General features: G+C 37.5%; 1 protein-coding gene across 2 annotated transcripts in view; it reads right to left on the bottom strand.

Annotated features, from left to right (window-relative positions):
* Positions 1-2,125: 2,125 nt before the first annotated feature.
* LOC111865203 (b(0,+)-type amino acid transporter 1) overlaps positions 2,126-19,427 on the bottom strand; it is a 123,801-nt gene continuing 106,499 nt past the window's right edge. For both annotated transcript variants that reach the window (XM_023853051.2, XM_023853050.2), the window contains exons 8-12: positions 18,548-18,651; positions 18,310-18,406; positions 16,910-17,059; positions 8,746-8,914; positions 2,126-7,534 (exon numbers count right to left, since the gene is read on the bottom strand). In XM_023853051.2, the coding sequence (XP_023708819.1) occupies positions 7,470-7,534; positions 8,746-8,914; positions 16,910-17,059; positions 18,310-18,406; positions 18,548-18,651 (585 nt within the window). In that variant the 3' untranslated portion in view covers positions 2,126-7,469. The remainder of the gene's footprint in view (positions 7,535-8,745; positions 8,915-16,909; positions 17,060-18,309; positions 18,407-18,547; positions 18,652-19,427) is intronic.

Here is a 19,427-nt window from a genome sequence, read left to right as displayed (position 1 = left end):
AACCTCAGCGGTAATTGTTCTGACTTAATCACAACTGGCCAGAGCACACACAAATAAATAAATGCAGACTTCACAGATTGTACAAAATCCTCTACAAGAAGCATAAACTTGTAACAACTAAGCTCATACCAGCTTTCTCATTACTATACTTTCCAATGATGATGTTTCGAGAGATATCGACTCAGAAATCTGAACTGTACAAAGAACTTCAACATGTAAGAGATTAACACTGTTCGTGAAGGAAGAAACAATAATTGAAGGGTGCAGTGCAAGGTCAGGGTGCCTGCATATTACGGCCGAAATCTTATTCACTTTTTCTCAAAGAATACGTCAGATAAAAATGCAATAATCTTATTCATCTCGGTTTGGGATTGTTTGAGAGAAAGAAAAATTATACGCTGAAAATATTTATGAAAAGTAATCTTATATTTTATTATGCATTACTGAAATTCATTACATGTCCATTCGTCATGGTTAATATTACTAAGGAACACACTGCAGCATAGGCGTGTACACACTGTATCAGCATTCCTTACGTATATCGTATTTTATATTTGTATACAAATTGGCAAGTAAAATGGAAGAATCATTTGGAAAATAAATTAAATCACGCGTAACTATTATCTAAAAAAAGTGCAATTTTCATAACTCAGTATTAAGGCAACTCACGAATAGCATAACCTAGCATAAAAATATTCATAAATTGATTCTTTACACATTGAAATACCGAACGAAATCCTATTCGCTGCGAACCCATCACAATAAATGGAATGATACTTCTGTAGTTCTGTGTTTAACTGTCGTCTTAATATTTAATCAAAATTTGTAAATGTGAAAATTAATTACTCTTAAATAAATGTATTTATTTTAAAATAAATGTCCCTAATTCATAACTAAATTGGTATTTATAAATATTCTGGCATGGCAATTAGTGCTGAAATTAAAATGAATTATTGGTAGTTTTTCCCCACAGAACTCCAATTGCTAAATAAAACAACATACATTCTTTAAATTCTCTAATTTAATCTAATTCTCTCTTTATTTTTATTTTTATCTCTAACTTCAGAAAACTAGACCGACCTAATCTTAGTTAGTTATTTTCATCAATTTCAATAAAATATTCTTCCTTTTGACTTTAAAGATGCCCTCCGTAATTTGTATCTCTCCAAGCATTAAGTGTTGTAAGTTTCTTAAACTTGATACCTTCCAGTATCTTTTTCATCCGTTATTTCATGGCCTTGTATGTTCTTATTAAACATTATTTTATGTAGCTGTGAATTAACACAATTCTTTGTACACTCTACACCTCTGAAGGTTTCAGCAGGACAAAGTTAGCACCTTAAGCTTGATCCGTTTGTTAAATTTCATATTAAATTATTCATATATTTGTATCATCTCATTCTGTATACAAGGTGTAGGCATTTAAATACTGTGATTATCACATTATGATTTTCTGTTACAATAGGAATATATCTATTTTGATTATCAAGTTTTGTGCATCAGTTTCTGAGAGCTGTTGTGAATATTTGTGGCCCTCTGCATCAGGGTTAAACCGATAATTACATAATTCATAAATTTTTCGTAATACGCACAAATATTTAAACACTGGTATATTTATCATGGGACCCAACAATGAAAATAATATGAAAAATGACGAAATTCAGAAAAAAATATCATACTCATTGATGAAAATTGCTATTGATAATTTGTAGATCATATCATTTGAATAAGAATGCCAAAAAAAATGTTGTTCCTACAAAGAATATTTAATTTTTCAGTCATGTTGTATTTACACTATTTATCGTTTCATACTTTTTCATTCTTCTGTAAGTATTAAGACTTCAAAAAAATTGAAATGCGATAAACACGTGAAAGGCTACAACGGAATACTCGCTGCTTTATACCAAAATTAACATCAGATATTACAAATAAAACACAAGAGCACAAAGAGTTTCCTAGGGACGTATATACTGAAAATGAAGCAATGCATATACAGACTCAATGAACTCAATAAAACCTTTCTCACACCATTCATCCATATTCAATTATTATATAAGTTGAACATAATTTATGTAAGACTCAACGACAGACAATGCCTATCAATGACGTTTACAAGTTCGTTTCCTTTTTTCAGATTAAACGTATAATTTTTCGATAAGTCTGCATAATTTCTCAAAAATTACGATCTTCTGGAACGTGACGCAAAGCTCTACGTGCTGCTTGCTTGGCTCCTCCGAAACATCGGAAAACTTCTATCAGAAAACACATCCCAGAATGTAGCACCCTTGATAGTCAAAGGCATGAAGACAAGACACTGCCAGATTAAAGTTTTACAGTGAAACAAGAGCTGTATATTCTGGCAGAAAAATTTTGTAATTTCACATTTTGTGGAAAATATCAAGTGACTGACAGTTAAGTAAAGTGGTGTGCAGTTTCCTTTACGCTGTAAGGGGCCTAAGATATAGTCCCGCCACTGGATCCAGAAAATAAAAATGGCGTTCGGGTCAATACTGCAGTAAAGTTAGCATACAGATTTATAAAAAAACAAAGTATATCCTCCACACGAATCTCGAAACAATTCAGTCAAATGGCCATACAAGGTACCCTTTTCCTACGCTATTTAGTGAAGAGAGTGAATCGTTATTAAAATAATATCACATAATTTCTTGCATATTGCATTTTGATTATTTCAACACTGTTTCACATTCTGGCATATTATTCAAGAATTATGATCTAGATCAATGTTTCTCAGCCGGTAGAACACGTCCCATTGGTGGGACTTGACGGTAGGTTCGGTGAGACACGAGGTCTCGAAAATAATAATTGACACACACACACATTATTTATTTATGCAGAAACGTCCCTGCATTTCGGGAAGCCGTCTCTCTTTGCTCACGAATATTTTCTCCAAACGTATCTTAGTCATGCTTTGATGATGCATTCGAGGGTATTACTAACATAACTATATTCTGTTCTATGTAATTATTAGTAATAAAACATCAGTAACTGCTACACTTTTAAAGACCGTTCTTTCATGATTAATATAGAATTAAATGTATATGATTTTAAAAAAACTCCTCGCAAAACAGAAAGCTTCTTCCTTCTGAAGGTAGAACTACTATTTTAATAACGAGCCGGACCCCGGATGTTTTAGAATTGGAATCATTGGCGTAGATTCTTCAAGTTTCTACAGTAAGTTTCAGGTGGCGAAATTTACTGTAGCTTGCATCACTAACAAAAATTTAGAAGAGAGACATTTCTACTTAATGTAACTAGAAACCAAAAGATCTCGCGCCCCATTTTTAACAATTATACTTGAATATGATATTTTAATTCCTGCATTGTAGAAGGCTCTTAGAACTCTTTCGTTTTCCAAAAATCGGTTTACTACTCTGGCCTTGCAATGCGGGACTTAAAATAAAGAAAATTATTATCTGTTCTGAGCGCGAATATCATAACTGTAACTTTGTACACGCCTATGCATGCTTTTCTTTCTATTAATCCTTCTTTCAAGCAACAATAATCACATTTTACCAGAAGGACTTCAACAGGTAACAAAAATACAGTTTACTTTTATATAAGAATAAAAATAAACATTAATAACTAAGAATATTCAATATATTTCAAGTCTTCAATATCCTTCAATACGATATGGCATAAACATTACTACAAATGATTATCACTGTCTGTGGTAATTATCATTAAATTTATTCTTAAAATGCGGTAAACCAATACTTCTGGCATTAATCTCCTTCAAAATATAGAATGATAAAGATGATACAAAATGTTTGGTGTTTTAGCTTTGTGTCACTAAACTTTTGCATTACATTGTTGAATAAGGCTGACATTTCTTGAAATAAAATATAATGTATCAGAGAATGTGATATATATAAAAAAATTGTTTTTAAAATCTAGGAATAATAAATTCCATCTTGTTATCCCAACAATTAACATAGAACATATTGGAGAACAAATTTATAATTTCTTTGTATGAGACATATGTAACCATGTGAAAACGTTTCATTTTATTCTGAATGAATTTACCGTATTCTCTAACCCTGTGCGTTTTCTAAGGTCCCACATACAACAAACTGTACTGTAGTTTTAGATAAACACCAATATATTATTTAATTATATTTTTGCCCTTATACAAATATTTTCTGTAAAATAAATTGAATTCCTTGCCTGAAAATCTTGGAACAAGTTCTTTGTAATTAATTTTATCGTGACTCATCATATAATTTTGTCTCACAAACTGATTCTGACACATTAGTATTAACACTGTGTAAAATTATCCACTTTATCACTCTCGAGAAAATAGTGTTAGGTATGATTTTAACATGTTACAAACAAACATATTTTCCTCAATACAAGAACGGAATATTTTAAAATATTTCATTATTTAATTGAAATATTGTAGGTTTACTCGCGAGAATATCGAGTGCTCCTGCTGTCCGGTTCTTTCTTTGCTTCATGTATGTAGGCACAATATAAACTGTCAATTTCCTACTCCTGGAGTATTTAATTAAACGTTCGGTTTACATTTTCATTCCCTTCTTTGCATCACACAGTTTCTTTCTTTCTTTTTTCTTTTTTTGGTTAACATTACACTTCGATATTATTCTCGTATACGAGTATAGCTATAAATTCTGTATTACTTCTAATATGTCTGCATAGATTTATTCTCTCTTCGAAATTAAGGAACTGGTATCCATGCTCCATACTGACTTCTACATAATAATACCATAATAAACATGAAATTAATATTGAAATGCTGATCATATTGTCAAAAAGAGAAGTAATAAATTGTCATTTCTGATGTAAACACTTGGCAATACGTGCTGATTTAATATTAAGGGCTCTTTACTATGTTTATCACATATCTGTCTCTGGCCTAGAATCAGCCTAAAACATTGCAGATTTCACAATTATATGCCATTTCTGAAGTCAAAAATGGACTTCCCCATGCATAATACAGTTGCTGAATAATTCCAGTCTACAGCTATATGTATCTCTAACAGACTTTACTGTATGGAATTTTCCATGTATCCCATAAATGCTTCGATAAATTTCCTGAAATTCAGTATGGGAATAGTCCACTAATTTCCATTTCGTTGTCTATACACAAATGTGCTCAATGATCTTCAGAGAATGCCGTTGGAAATTGTATAGTATTAATATAAATGTATTTCTTCCTGTAGTTGATTTTTTTGTTCATTATGTTAGAAATCAGTAATGTGATATTTAAGGAAATTTGCAAATACAATTACGAATTTCAGAATCGGCCATTCACGTTATAAAACTCGTCAGAATGGCCATTCAGCAATTGAGCGAAATCTCGGAACATAAATTTCTTTTCTGAAATAAAATGATACATACAATTGATTTCTGAATACTTTCAACATAGTCAACTATTAGACAAACCTACTGAATTACAATTTGTATACTTGTACTTGTTCTCTGCAATATGAGAATATGTTTAAATATTACTTTTTATAGAACGATGGAAATAAATGATATATATGTAATATTACTTTGAACTACTGGATATGTGGAAAATAATAATATAATAAAATAGATGAGTACATATACCAGTTCTTAAATTTATACATAAACAACCACTTTAATCACTCATCGTGTCCTACGTGTATTGCTCTTTTGGTCTGTTATCAGAACACCATCACACCAGATGACAGAACCAACATTATTTTCAACCACAAATATGGTATGATTGTGAGACTCAGAAGGGATTCTCCAATGCAAATACTTATATATTTACGAAAGGGAATAACAAATACATGTTGACTTGCAAAATACACTAGTTTATATTTCAATCAGGAATCAACGAAAGAAAATACAAAAATAAATCAGAATTTTCATACTGTAATTTGAAGTTTATAGGTGTATTTATAATATAAAGGGTGGTTTCAATAACGTAAAAATTAGAGATATAAACTGAATAATTTGTTATCTTTTATTGCTATTGTAACAAAAAATGTCATTTCAATTCGTTTCTACAAATTACACTACCATTACATAACTACATAATTCAAAATCAATAATAATTAAACTTATGAAAAATTATATTAACCATGGATAAGAAATCTTTGCCAACAAGTTGAAAATATCACATTTAATAACAAATTTTCAATCCATTCTCGAACCGATTACTCTTTAAGGAAACCAGCGCCTCTTTCTTAAATCTAAGGATGTATATAGACACTGAGATTAACATGAAACCTATTATGTTAATGTGTTCTACATCCTCTTTTAGCAGAATTCGCTCCAATCAGTAAACGAAATAATACGAAGTGTTTCGAATATTTATTTTGGTAGATTTTACTAGAGAATTATTTCTAATACAGCAAATGCGTACTGAAATAAGAATTGTACATTATTTTAAAAGCAGTTATGTCGAGATTTGAATAAAAATAAGAAAGAAAAGTATAAATCAGTACACTTATTTGCATACTACTCAGAGCGTATGTCCATTTACTCAATAGATTCATGGATTTGTAGTATAATTTATTATTATTGCATAACATGAGCAATGGATTCCCTTGATGTAAAAATAAAAACCGATTTAAAATGAATTGTAAGCAGAATAGTGTCAAAAGTTTAATACAAAATGTAAATATCTCTTTCACATATAAAACCCAAAATATAAAAATATTTATAAGGAAAACATGCTCTAAGTTCATGGCAGAATATCTTGGTTATATGAATAGTGGTTTGAGATGGAAAACGGTATATTTACAGGCTTCAAAATATAATCTATTGTAAGAAGAAATACTTCTGCAAATAATAATTTTTATTATTCCAATAGTCATGTCATCTCTGCCATTAGAATATTTTGCCTATATCAATTTCTAGGACAATGTGTAAACAACATTTAGCATTTTCTATTACATTAAGCCAGTGCCTGCTTCTAATCAGAGAGAACAACAATTGGATTGTAATTTAATACGCTTAGAACATCACAAATTCCAACACTTGATACTGTTTTGATTTACTTATTGTTTGTTTTCAGATGGTAAGACAATTATAAGCGCTGATTAATACCATCAGCTATCTGTGAGAACCGTAATGGTTACATTATTCTATTAATTAGGATGTTTACTGAGTATTTTTATCATTTCTATACAACAAACACAGATCTAATTCATTGTTGTTTGTTTTCTTTTTTATAATACTATATCGTCATATTATCAATTACTTTCCAGTATTTTCCTTAAAGCAGAGTCCAGCACATTTTTAAAGTTCCCTTCTCTAATGTTATAATGAATAAAACAACCTAGACCTCAAGTCACGATGTTATTAAGATGAAAATACAACAACATATCTTAAAATACAATTACAAGACATTAAATCTTGCTGTGAAGTTGTTTACACGCGAATGTAACATCACGCCGTGTCGTGATGAATAGGTATGTTTCAGTCAATTAAGACTTCCCGTTTCTTCTTTCGTGCTAATCAAAGATGGACTGAGTAGGCGCTACTTCCAGCAACAGCTGAAAGAACACCGTGACGCTATCTGGAAAAGAAGAGAGGAAACAAAGTTATTCAACCAGAGAAGTTCAGTGATATGCCGTCAGCTTTTTCTAAATGTATTTTGTATACAGAATTACCGGGTTTGGGGACTTTTCCATCGTCCAAAAACCCAGTAATTCTGTGTGTTATCCACCATCGTCAGAACCCTTTAGAATCTACATGTACATGTATTTTGTAGTTGGGTGTTTCCGATGATTTCAGTAGTACAATCTACAGCTTGGAATGGTAGAATGCGCGGTGAATGATGATGGGGAAGGGATGGAGGAGGAAACGGCGGTGGCCCAACTGAGGTCTTATTATGGTATGGCATTTCGGTGCCCTAGCTTAATTCGAAGCCAGCACCTCACGAAAACAAATCTAGAGCGTTACTTCTAGATCAGACTCCTCGGTCTTGAATGTATAAACAACACAAAGATAAGAAGTGACATTGTTGTTTCTCATTAATTACACACTATACCATAAAGGCGTATGGGGAGAGTGAAGGAAGATCTATAGATTCTCTCGTTATTAACCTCAATAGCGTTTCAGCTTCAAGCTCCGTCCGATTTAGTTCTAGGGGAGACATTTCATCAGGCTTTAAAAGATATTCTAGGACAGTCCCCAGAGCCGGTCTGGACGCAGAGAATACAAAACAAATCTCTGTTGAATTCGAGGTTCTCACGGGGGTGAGTATGAAGAGCATGTCCTTCTGGGATAGTTCGGAGAGATCCCAACGTTTCAGGGTGACATATCACCTCCATCATCATGGAGCGAAGATTAAGTCAAGCAAGAAAGCAACAGAAGCCGACAGCTTGGATCTGCTTGCTGTCTATTCCTGAAGGTTTCTTACTTAGCTTACTTTTTGACCTGAAGTTGTAGAATATATTTTCCTCTGAAACGCCTGGATATCTCTGAACTGCAAGACGTTACAACCCAGATTATTGTGCTCTTTAGAGAAACCTCTGCTCCTGTCCGAGATCGAATGTCTGTCATCCAACATGAAGGCAGTTATTGTGTTTATTTTATGGATATATTTGGTGAAAATAGAAAAAGTTATGGGTAACATTCGGCAAATATGGGAGTTTAGAGCAGTGTTTCTCAACCGCCGGCCCGCGGCCCTCGTCTTATATGTAAAAAAAAAGTATTTACCGGGCCGCGGTCTCACAGAGGTTGAGAACCACTAGTCTACAGGGCGGGGGAGAAGAGCTTACACACCCATGAAGCTTGGTACGAAACCGTAGTGGACAAACGGTACGTAGAAGATGAGTCCAGCCACGATGAACAGAGCGGCGTACAGGTATTCTATCTGAGGGTTCTCTATGATCGGCGCGGCAATCAAATATACAGAGATCGCCAGCACCACTATTGGAATGATGAGAGGCACCTGCAACAGACATCAGACAGGCGTTCTTTACATGGCTCATGCCACATTATGCGATAAATATTGACGTAAAACTGATCCAGGTAGTACACATTATGAAGTTTATAGCCACCTCTAAATTACTGGTTAGAGAGAGTGATAAAACAGAGATTAAAATTAGAAATAAGAAGAAATGCTTCATTCTAAACAAAATCAGCAGGAAAAGAATGGCAATAAATAAGAATAAATAAATGACAGGCACAAAAACAATAAATAAATGTACAATGTCACATTATGTGTGACTATAGACGGGGTTTGGAATAGTGAATATATTTATTGACCACATACACAACGACTTGGTAATACAAGCAGTTACAGTGCCATCGCTAGTCTCTACAATTCACAAATCACCACAGCGCCCGTTAAGGCTTTTTCCATTCCCCTGTTCTGTGGCAACGGCTTCTAACAGTGGAGAATCTTCAGCTTCAAGCGCTGTGGTCTTCCCTTCATAGCTTCCTGTACAGATCTGACTATCCTCACTAAGTTCCAAATCTGCTGTTTATAACAACTCTACACAGACCACATAGAAAACACAGTTCTTACATTGTTGTATGCGTGTATGTTGCGGGCGTTATCTAGCAACAGCCGCTGTTTACAGAGTCGCCACTTTGCAACGGATCTATACACCGCAACATTAAGACAACAAAAAGAGGTACGGTCGTGTGTGATGTAACGGAGAGAACCCAATCATTCGGTAGAAAACATCGCTTCCATTTTCAGGTCGAGGAACAAATCAAGCAAGAAACCAGGAGAAGTAGGAGACAAGCTGAACGTTTGAATGGAAAGAGCTCAACTTGCCGGGTGCTTCTACCGGTTTATAGCGTGGATTACTCTTATACCTTGAAGATTGAGGCTCTGCCCGAACTATACGGTGTTACAATCCAAAAGACCGTACTCTTCATGGCCTCTGCCGTGAGGTCCTCAAATTCGAAAATAAGGTGAAATTTAAAACTACAGGAATTGAGGCTCTCACAGTGGAGGTTACGAAGCCGTGTGGCCCGTTGAAAGTCAACCTCTGCTTGCCACCTGCTTTCACTCTGCTTTCTTGCTCGGCTTATTGCTCAACCCTGAAGATGGAAACCATATTTTCATCCGAAANTGTGTGATGTAACGGAGAGAACCCAATCATTCGGTAGAAAACATCGATTCCATTTTCAGGTCGAGAAATAAATCAAGCAAGGAACCAGGAGAAGTAGGAGACAAGCTCAACGTGTGAATGGAAAGAGCTCAACTTGCTGGGTGCTTCTACCGGTTTATAGCTTGGATTACTCTTATACCTTGAAGATTGAGGCTCTGCCCGAACTATACGGTGTTACAATCCAAAAGACCGTACTCTTCATGGCCTCTGCCGTGAGGTCCTCAAATTCGAAAATAAGGTGAAATTTAAAACTACAGGAATTGAGGCTCTCACAGTGGAGGTTACGAAGCCGTGTGGCCCGTTGAAAGTCAACCTCTGCTTGCCACCTGCTTTCACTCTGCTTTCTTATTCGGCTTATTGCTCAACCCTGAAGATGGAAACCATATTTTCATCCGAAACATCGGTTGAAAGTCAAGGACTACACGGCGATATATGCAAGGAGATAAATTTCTTCAAAATTACAATTATGACCAGAAGACCGAATTGTGACTTTGTAACGCGCGATGAAATTCGACGAGAAATTAAACTATAAATTACGACATACAAGTCTCTGCTGTGTAATTCCTGATTTTAAGAAAAGTCAATTTACTTTTCACGCTGTTTAAGTGAACTTGAACTGTTACTTCAGTGGGACAAACAATGCAAGAGATGGACGCAAGACACTTTTCGGATTTTGCAAAAAAAAATGGAATTCAAAATAAGATCTAAAAGTTTCTGACGATGGTACATTACTCGTAATACAAATATTGTGCTTCTGCACATTATCCATCGTCCTGTTTTTATTTAGACACAACGTTTCGGGGACAGAATACAGTCTCCGAATCGTTGTGTGTTTAAAAATAACAGAACCATGGATAACGCCCAGAATATTTATTCCTATTGGAATCCAAAATAAAATATTATTTTAAAGAACGTAAAATATTGAAACAAATTCTAGTAAGTACTGGCATATTTGAATATGTCGCCGGCAAGAACAGATTTCTTTAAGATATCCAAAATATGAAGTCTCAAACAAGCTTTACAGTGTACAGAAAATTGAATTTGGAAAATTTGTTTCCTCCATTGCAACTAACTAAAACTCCGTAGCATGTAGTCCGCAAGCGAACTATACCGACCGAGCGACCGCCGCTTTTCGTCGAAGTTAGTGTCAACTTTAGCGGATAGAGGGTGCCGCGTGGTCAGCGTAACGAATCCCCACGGCCGTTAATCTCGGATTTCAGCCATTAGAATTAATGGGTTTCCGGACTTTGTGAATCTTCCGATATACTAAAAACCAGAAAACATAACGTTCTGAAAACTGTATATATTTCTGTTCTCAGGTGATAGAGGGGACACTTACCTGGTTTCTAGTTTTTAGAATACCGGACGATGGGCAGAGTACGAAAACCCAGTTATTCTGAATGTTATAAGCCATCGTCAGAACCCCTTAGAATCTACTAATACACATCAAGATAATTTCTTCGATAAATCTCTGCATAAGATATCTGTAACGGAGGTAAAATTATATTCAGACTGGACGATCACTTAAAATAGTTATACAAAAACCAGAGATATTTTGGGCAAGGAAACACTGAGTGGTGGGGTGGGGGTGCAGAGCCATAAATCAACAATTTCCACCACACTGAATTTAAATAATAACAACAAATTATATAATTAAAATACGTTCATGTGTTTAATTAATAAAACACCACACCATGAACACATGTGGGACAGAGGAGGTAAAGTTCCACCCTTCTTAACCTCGGCACTAGGAAGTGAGTTGTCATCTTCACATTCCGTGCGCTTCATCCCCAGGGAAACACACTCATTGGATATGAGGCTGGGCCTGCCTCAGAGCAGGTCGAAATGCTGTGAATAAATAAATCCCTTGCCTTTGTCAGGATTCTAACTCTAGCTGTGCAGCCCGTCGCTATGAAGATTGAGCTAACGAGGTTCTTAATAAACAAATATGCCAAGTATCAAAGAGAAAAAAATATTTTTAATTCCTTCTTCTATTCTGAGCGCTGATCTAAGTAAAATAAAGTGTCTTAAATGACTTAAAGTTTAAATCTTTTAAGCAGTTCTTCTGGTTAAGTACCCCTAATCCTATTTTGGGGAGAATTCTCATGGTGCCCTGCTTCTGAGTAGGGCGTCCATGGCGGAAAGAGAGAGGACACTAACTACATCCCTGAATAATATTCAGTAATCATGCCACAAACAGACACTTCATCGTCTGAGGTGCTGACAGCGTCACTATTTTACAAATAAAAAAAATATCGCACCCCAACCGCCCCAAAACAAAATTAGAACAAAATCCGTAACTTCACGGTTATTAAACATATCCGAGGCGACAGATAATGTCCAGACTCGCTGACTTAGGACATTACATGTTATGCAGGCCTTTGGTTGCCGACAAGTCTTTTCTGGTATTTCAAATTATTCTCCCTCTGTGAGAAATCATCGCGTTAAGTATAAATGACATTTTACAACAGAAACTGCTAAATGAATGCAAATTTATTCATTTAGGAAAATCAAGATGGATTCTTCGAAATATAAAGACGCCAAATATCTGAAAAGAATAAAATATTCATTAGACATACGACAGCACAACTCCCCCCCCTTTTTTAATTTTTTTTTCCCCCTTTCCACAGTTCTCGGAGTGTCTTGACTCGAGTTTGCATATCGAAGAGAAGCTGACAATTTGTATGAGACTAAATTCATATTAATTCCTTACAGCGGCTGCTAGTGCCACACAGATGTCTTGACGACCCCACTTCCCACTAACCACGCATTCACTTCGTAATGAAAGCCACGGATAAGGCTTAACACTCGAAGACAATTTTTCGCCAAGAAGCAGCAGCTACGGTCAGACTCCGTACCGAAGGTTAACGGGACTGAACCTCCCGCACCCACCCCCATTTCCCTTCCAGCAGTGGGGTCTCCACTTTTTGTAATCATCCACCTTCAGGGCTTAGTTAGATGGCACTTCTGCCATAAAAGAACGGGAAATTTGTCTCAGACTCCTCTCAAGCCGTATTGCCGAACTTCTACAACCATAATTATCATCACTGAAATTTTTGTGACTCTTTTCAGTGGCTCAACATGAATGTCAGAGGAAACAGGATAAAAAGGCAAAGCTGTCTCTGTAACGAGCCGTGGAGACCCATATGGTTGTGAGACGTCAAGGCTCTCATATTTTGTAGACAATAGGCGCACAGATGGCGGTGAGGTTGTCAGCCTTACGCGCCGACGGCCCTTTACCCCCAGGAGGATTCCTGGTACTCATTTCTGTTAGAGGCTGAGTCGATCCCAGAGCCATAGTGCCGCTGGAAGGATTACACAAATTGAGAAAATCCAGTGACATCATCGGGAATCGAAACAGTGATCTTCGGTCGTGTAGCATAATGCCTTAACCAACTATGTTACCGCGTGCCCCCGATTGCCGGGGATAATACCTTAAATATGCCATGACAGATACCACATCTTTCCCAGTTCATCATTCATTAAACAAATAATATAAATATTCTGAAGTATATCGGTTTCAACACTAGGCCGAAAATATTTCTTCTGCTACTTATTTTTAAATAAATTTTATTTGGGAAATTTTAATATAAGCACTGAATGATTTGGTGTTATGCTAGAAGGAGCCCCTCAAATGAAGCCATGACCTCTTTCTCGCACAATTCGCTATTCGATAATTCGATATAATTCGAGATGGTGAAAATATCGATACACTAGGCATAAATAAATACAAATTCTTCCCCTCTGCACGTTCTTATTTTCCTTCCCCGTTTCCCCTAGTTGCATACTAACATTTCCATGCTAACTATTGCAAGGATTGTGGAGACCGGCACAGACGGGGGTAAGGAATCTGGATTTGAGGTTACGTCTTCTCGTGGTTTATTAATAGAGAAGTTTTGACGTCAGAAAATCTCGTGGTGTGTCAGATAAATGAGACAGATTGTCGTTACAAGCGGCGACGAAAAAATAGAATTCCTGTCGCAAGTAAAGCACGTGTTTCCAAGAGTCATTACCGGAGCACTCATTCATGGCTTTTAGGGCAACCAAAGGCAGATTCTATCGCATATGCGGTCTACTCGACCAGTCTGCACTCACTGAGAAGGTAAAGGAATACAATTTAGAATGTGGTATTTCGTGTAACGTTACTGCGCACTCTAGTGGACGGTTATCATCTGCGTCTTAAGTGGGATTTATGGTGAACAAAGTGACGCTGGGGCAGGTTTTCTCCGAGTACTTCGGTTTCCCCTGCCAATCTTTATTCAACCAATTGCTCCACAATCACCCTCACCTATCATCTGGGGCTGGTACAATAGGCCAGAAGTGGCCGCAGCACAAGGGACTTAGTCCCACCCACTAGCAATTAAAAAAACTGCGTCTTAACCGCGGAAAACCACTATCGAAAATTTTCACTGCAATGAAAATTTCAAATCTCACACAATAAATTCCGTGCCTTTAGAATACCCGAGATTTCATCAGTTTTTTCACAAAATCCGTCATTAAATCGCCTATTTAGCCGCATCAATCCAATCACAATCTAGTTCTCCTACATGTATAATAATGTTATCCTCTCTCGTTTTGGATTCCAAAATAGTTTCTTCCTTTTATAACTTAGGCACTACCTGGAGGTGAGTGGGCAGCTCCACGCCCCGGCCGTTTTACCCCTGGGAAAATAGCCCCCTGTTCCCGTTGGATAGGAGGTTGGGTGGACCCCAGAGCCGGTCTGGACGCTGTGGAGAAGAAAAAATTCTTGCCCCTACCGAGACTTGAACTCCGACCCCTCAGTTATCCGTCCCGTAGCCAGTCGCTATACCGACAAAGCTTTTCCGACTCATTTTATAACTTATATTCAAACAAAATATTTGAACACCTTTTTTAAGATTACTCTCTTCTGGAATGTAAAAGAAAGTGGAAACAATCCCAAAAAGTTTCGGGAAATTGGTTCTTCTGAAACGTCGGTTTCATATCACATAAGATAGTAATCTTCAGAGTATGAGCTTGTATCTCAGATTTACAAAAACTTCTTTATATTGGGAGATATTTTCAGAATTTCTGGATAACAAATCTCGCCCTAAGCTGGTTCCGACTATACGAGAGGTTGGATACTGACAAATAATCACTCTGATAGAAAATTCAGCACCTTAACCAGTCCAGTGCAATAAATTGCTGCTGGCCCTCGACGGGACAGTCTCTCTTGGTTTCACCCTTCTTCGGGACCCAAGACCATTGTAATTTCCGAACTTTTAAGTGTTCCGAAATGGTGCCTCTTCTTCGTCGTAGGGAGGTGCCTGACCATGTCTAGTCACTAGCCCTGTACTGGGAAATGACACTATGGACTATCCCTACTGGGCATCTTAACCCTTTCTGTTCTGGCATTTTATTACGAAAATTTCTCTGTGGTAATGTACAATTACTGTTGTTGAAAGAGTCACGAAGATTTAGCCAGAGAAGTTTCCTCACTGTAAAGACAGCACAGAATAAATATTCTAGTGGTCAGAGTTGAACAACGATAACAGATCGAAACCGGATTCAGGAGGAAATTAAGAGGCGAATGAACTCGGGCAATGGTTGTTACCATTCAGTCCAGAACCTTTTGTCTTCTCGTCTGTTGTCCAAAAACATAAAAATTAGAATATACAAAACTATAATTTTGCCTGTGGTTCTGTATGGGTATGAAACTTTGTCTCTGACATTAAGGGAGGAACATACACTGAGGGTGATTGAGAACAGGGTGTTGAGGAGAGTATCTGGACCGAAGAGAGATGAAGTGACAGGAGGTTGGAGAAAACTGCATAATGAGGAGCTTCATAACTTGTACTCTTCTACAATTATAATTAGAATGATTAAGTCAAGGCGGATGAGGAGGGCAGGTCATGTAGCACGAATGGTGGAGACGAAGAATGAGTATAGGATATTGGTGGGAAAGCCAGAAGGCAAGAGACCACAGGGAAGACCAAGGCATAGGTGGGTGAACAATATTAGAATTGATCTTAGAGAGATGGGATGGTATGGATTGGATATATCTGGCTCAGGATAGGGACCAGTGGAGGGCTCTTGTGAACACGGTAATGAACCTTCGGATTACATAAAATTCTGGGAAATTCTTGAGTAGCTGCAGAATTGGCGGCTCCTCCAGAAGAGCTCACCTCCATGAGTAAGTAAGTAAGTAAGTGGTCAGAGTTACTGGCTACAGATACATAGGTCCCTGGTTCGAATTTTCTGAGAAGTTTTGGGTTTGGAACGGGGTCCACTCAGCCTCGTGAGGATAATTGAGGAGGTATATCAAGGAAATAGCGGCTCAGGTCTAGAAAACCGAGATTAAGGGACGTGGGGATCCGTTGCGCTGACCACACGACACCCTCTATCTGCAAAAGTTGGCACTAACTTCGCCAACAAGCGGCGGTCTCTCGGTCGGTATAGCTCGCCTGCAGACTGAAACCACGGACTTTTCTTTTATTACACGACATAGCTCAATCGGTATAGTGACTGGCTACGGGCTGGACGACCGAGAGTTCGGAGTTCTAGTCCCCGTAGGGTCAAGAATTTTCATTTATCCACGCCCTCCAGACCGACTCTATGGTCAACCCAAACCCTATACAATGAGTACCGGAGGTTCTTTCCCCTGGGGTAAAGCGGCTGGGGCCTGAACGTGACCACTCTCTTTCAACTATTGATGAGGTAAAGAAAGTATGGCTCTATACATCCACTTCCCTATACGCCTTCATGGCGTAGTGCTTAATTAGTTAAGCACAGGAACAACTTTTCCTGTATTACACGACATATCTCGGGCGTAACCCATAAGAAGTTAAAACAATGTACATCACCTTATATGGCCGCAAAGCGTTGGGTTTGGTGTACCGCATCACGATCAGGGCCAGCATCGAGCCCCCATAGAAGATCCAGGCTGTGAAGCTGAAGAAATCGATCAGAGAATCTATACTACCTGATATCACCATGGCGACAGCGATCAGGGACTGCGGATAAAAATTAAAATGCAGAATGAAACGTACATTAGGCGTGAGAAAGGAACGAAATACTAATATGATAAAAATGGGTACAGTACGGACCTATTACTGTCCAATCGGTACACAATACATTTCTTATTAGCCCCAAACTGAACTCTTAATTTCATGTTAATTATGGATGTATATTCATTTACAAACATTTAAACCAAAAACGTACGCACTTGTTCAGTCTATCACCCTTGTATTTCGGATTAATCATCAGTTCGAGAAATCGAACTGCGCACCTTGTGTCCGGCTGCCTCGCGTCGTTTTACCGAAAATAGTACATAATTCCTATAGTATACAGTATAATCAGAATGGTCAAGTCAAGGAGAGTGAGATGGGCAGAGCATGTAGTACGAATGGGGAAGAAGATGATATTTGTTCGAAAGGTAGAAGAGACCATTAGAAGAACCCAAATTGTAGATGGAGAGATAATATTATAATGGATCTTAGAGAGAGAGAGAAGATAGGGTAGTATGGACTGGATTAATCTGGCTCAGGATAGGGACTAGTGGAGGGCTTTTGTGAACACGTTAATGAATTAAAGTCCATAAAATTGTATAATTTGTTTAGTAGCTGTGCAACTGGCGTCTTCTCAAGAAGGGTTTAGCTCCATGAAGTTAGTGAGAAGTTAATATTTTTAATGAAAGACGTAATTTCTATCACCAATTTTTTTCACGTAAAATATTTTATTTCGCGAATATCGCCATATCAGATCCGTGACTGTACTACGAGTATATTTTATGCCATTTTAAATTACTGTCAGTGTAGCCCCTTTGCCGCAATAAAATCTTTCTCCTTCATTTTCAGAAACGGTGTACCAATATGGACGCAAGCAACTGGAACGTATATCCTTATGGCTGTACCCGATATTCTTCTTTAATTTATATTTCTCTTCAGTAACATTGTGCATGGTGATAACTTGGATGGTGACCACATGCATTAGTATATACAGGATAATAACCTTTTGGGGTTAGAGCCTTCTTTAGAACATTCATCCAGAATTTTCTCTTCCTTTGTGATTTAGATCGTCTGTCTTATGTTCCCTAGAAAATGTAAACAATAATTTGTTTACATAGCAAGGTCGCCAGCCCTGCGTCCGACAGTGACAGGGTGGCCCAAATATATCTTGAGGTACTGAATTCCATTTTCAACGCCTTCTACGAGTCGCAGGGCCACGGTGGGGACATTCTAACCCCCATACAAGATATACTCACATGGAATATGAGCCCTGGGGCGGGGGTGTATCGTCGCACGTGAACATATGACAAGATATCCAGAAGATGACCCTCTCGGCTGGCAGCGAAGCACAACCTGCGAAACAAAATGGTGTCATTTATACTTTGTAACAATGTCTTCCTCGTTTGCAGATATTAGTAATGTTGTTGATATAGGTCGCAGATCAGAGAAGTTACTTTCAGTGAGTTGAACCCAGGTCACTAGGGACGTATTTACCTTCCTGCAGCAAACAGCGTCCCGTTAGCCGATCCGAATGTTGATACTGTGACGGATAAGGGCATCAGCCAAGCCATCACCCCGAGAATTCGATTCCCGAAAGTCTGCAAATAAGACATCCTAAAGTGTTTCTCTCACCGCCACATCTTACATAAAGATCCATAAAATGTGTGCAGTGTCAAATATATTGCATGATTCTTGCGGTTTTATAAGTTGTGACACCGTGTCATCTGGTAGATGACTTGTCTCCTCTTTATGATAACAGTCCTGAAGTTGGAGGCAATGAATTCTTCCGAAACTCTGATATATACCTACCAAACTACACGACATCATAACCCAGAACATTACGACTTCAAACTTCGAGAGTGAGAACTTAAAATAGTATACATGTATTAGTGTAACACCTTTGGGAATTCAACGAGAAATTTCTTCATTTGACCTTTAATTATACTGTAAAATTTTACTTTAGAAAAGATAAACGTTTTAGCTTACTTACCCTATTCCGAAAAAAAAATATATGATGGATTAAGAGATCACCTTGCTATCTCTTTGTCTGTATCCCCCCAACAACTGCACGAGACGAGTATCGCTAAGGAGGGAGCGGTTGAAGAAGAGGGCTACGCCTGTAGGCTACTCGGAACGAGCAGCCGTATGGAGGGAACAATATGACATGACGCCTGAAAGTCGGAATAATGGAGCCGGAAGAGGCAGTCGTTCCAAGACAGCTACTAAATACACGTGGAGTGGTTTCTATGAGGTTACGTAGAATAAAATACTCAATATGTAGTGACAGGAAAGTAGGCGGTTATTTCTTCCCAGAATTTCTAGTTTTCTTTATTGTGGTGGGACTACAGTCCTTTGACGAAATGAACGGTGGGAC

Source organism: Cryptotermes secundus, unplaced genomic scaffold (genome assembly GCF_002891405.2).
Source record: "Cryptotermes secundus unplaced genomic scaffold, Csec_1.0 scaffold238, whole genome shotgun sequence".
In the NCBI taxonomy this organism is placed as follows: Eukaryota; Metazoa; Arthropoda; class Insecta; order Blattodea; family Kalotermitidae; genus Cryptotermes; species Cryptotermes secundus.
The sequence above is the reverse complement of the archived record's forward strand: the minus strand, read 5'-3'. Positions and strand labels throughout refer to the sequence as shown.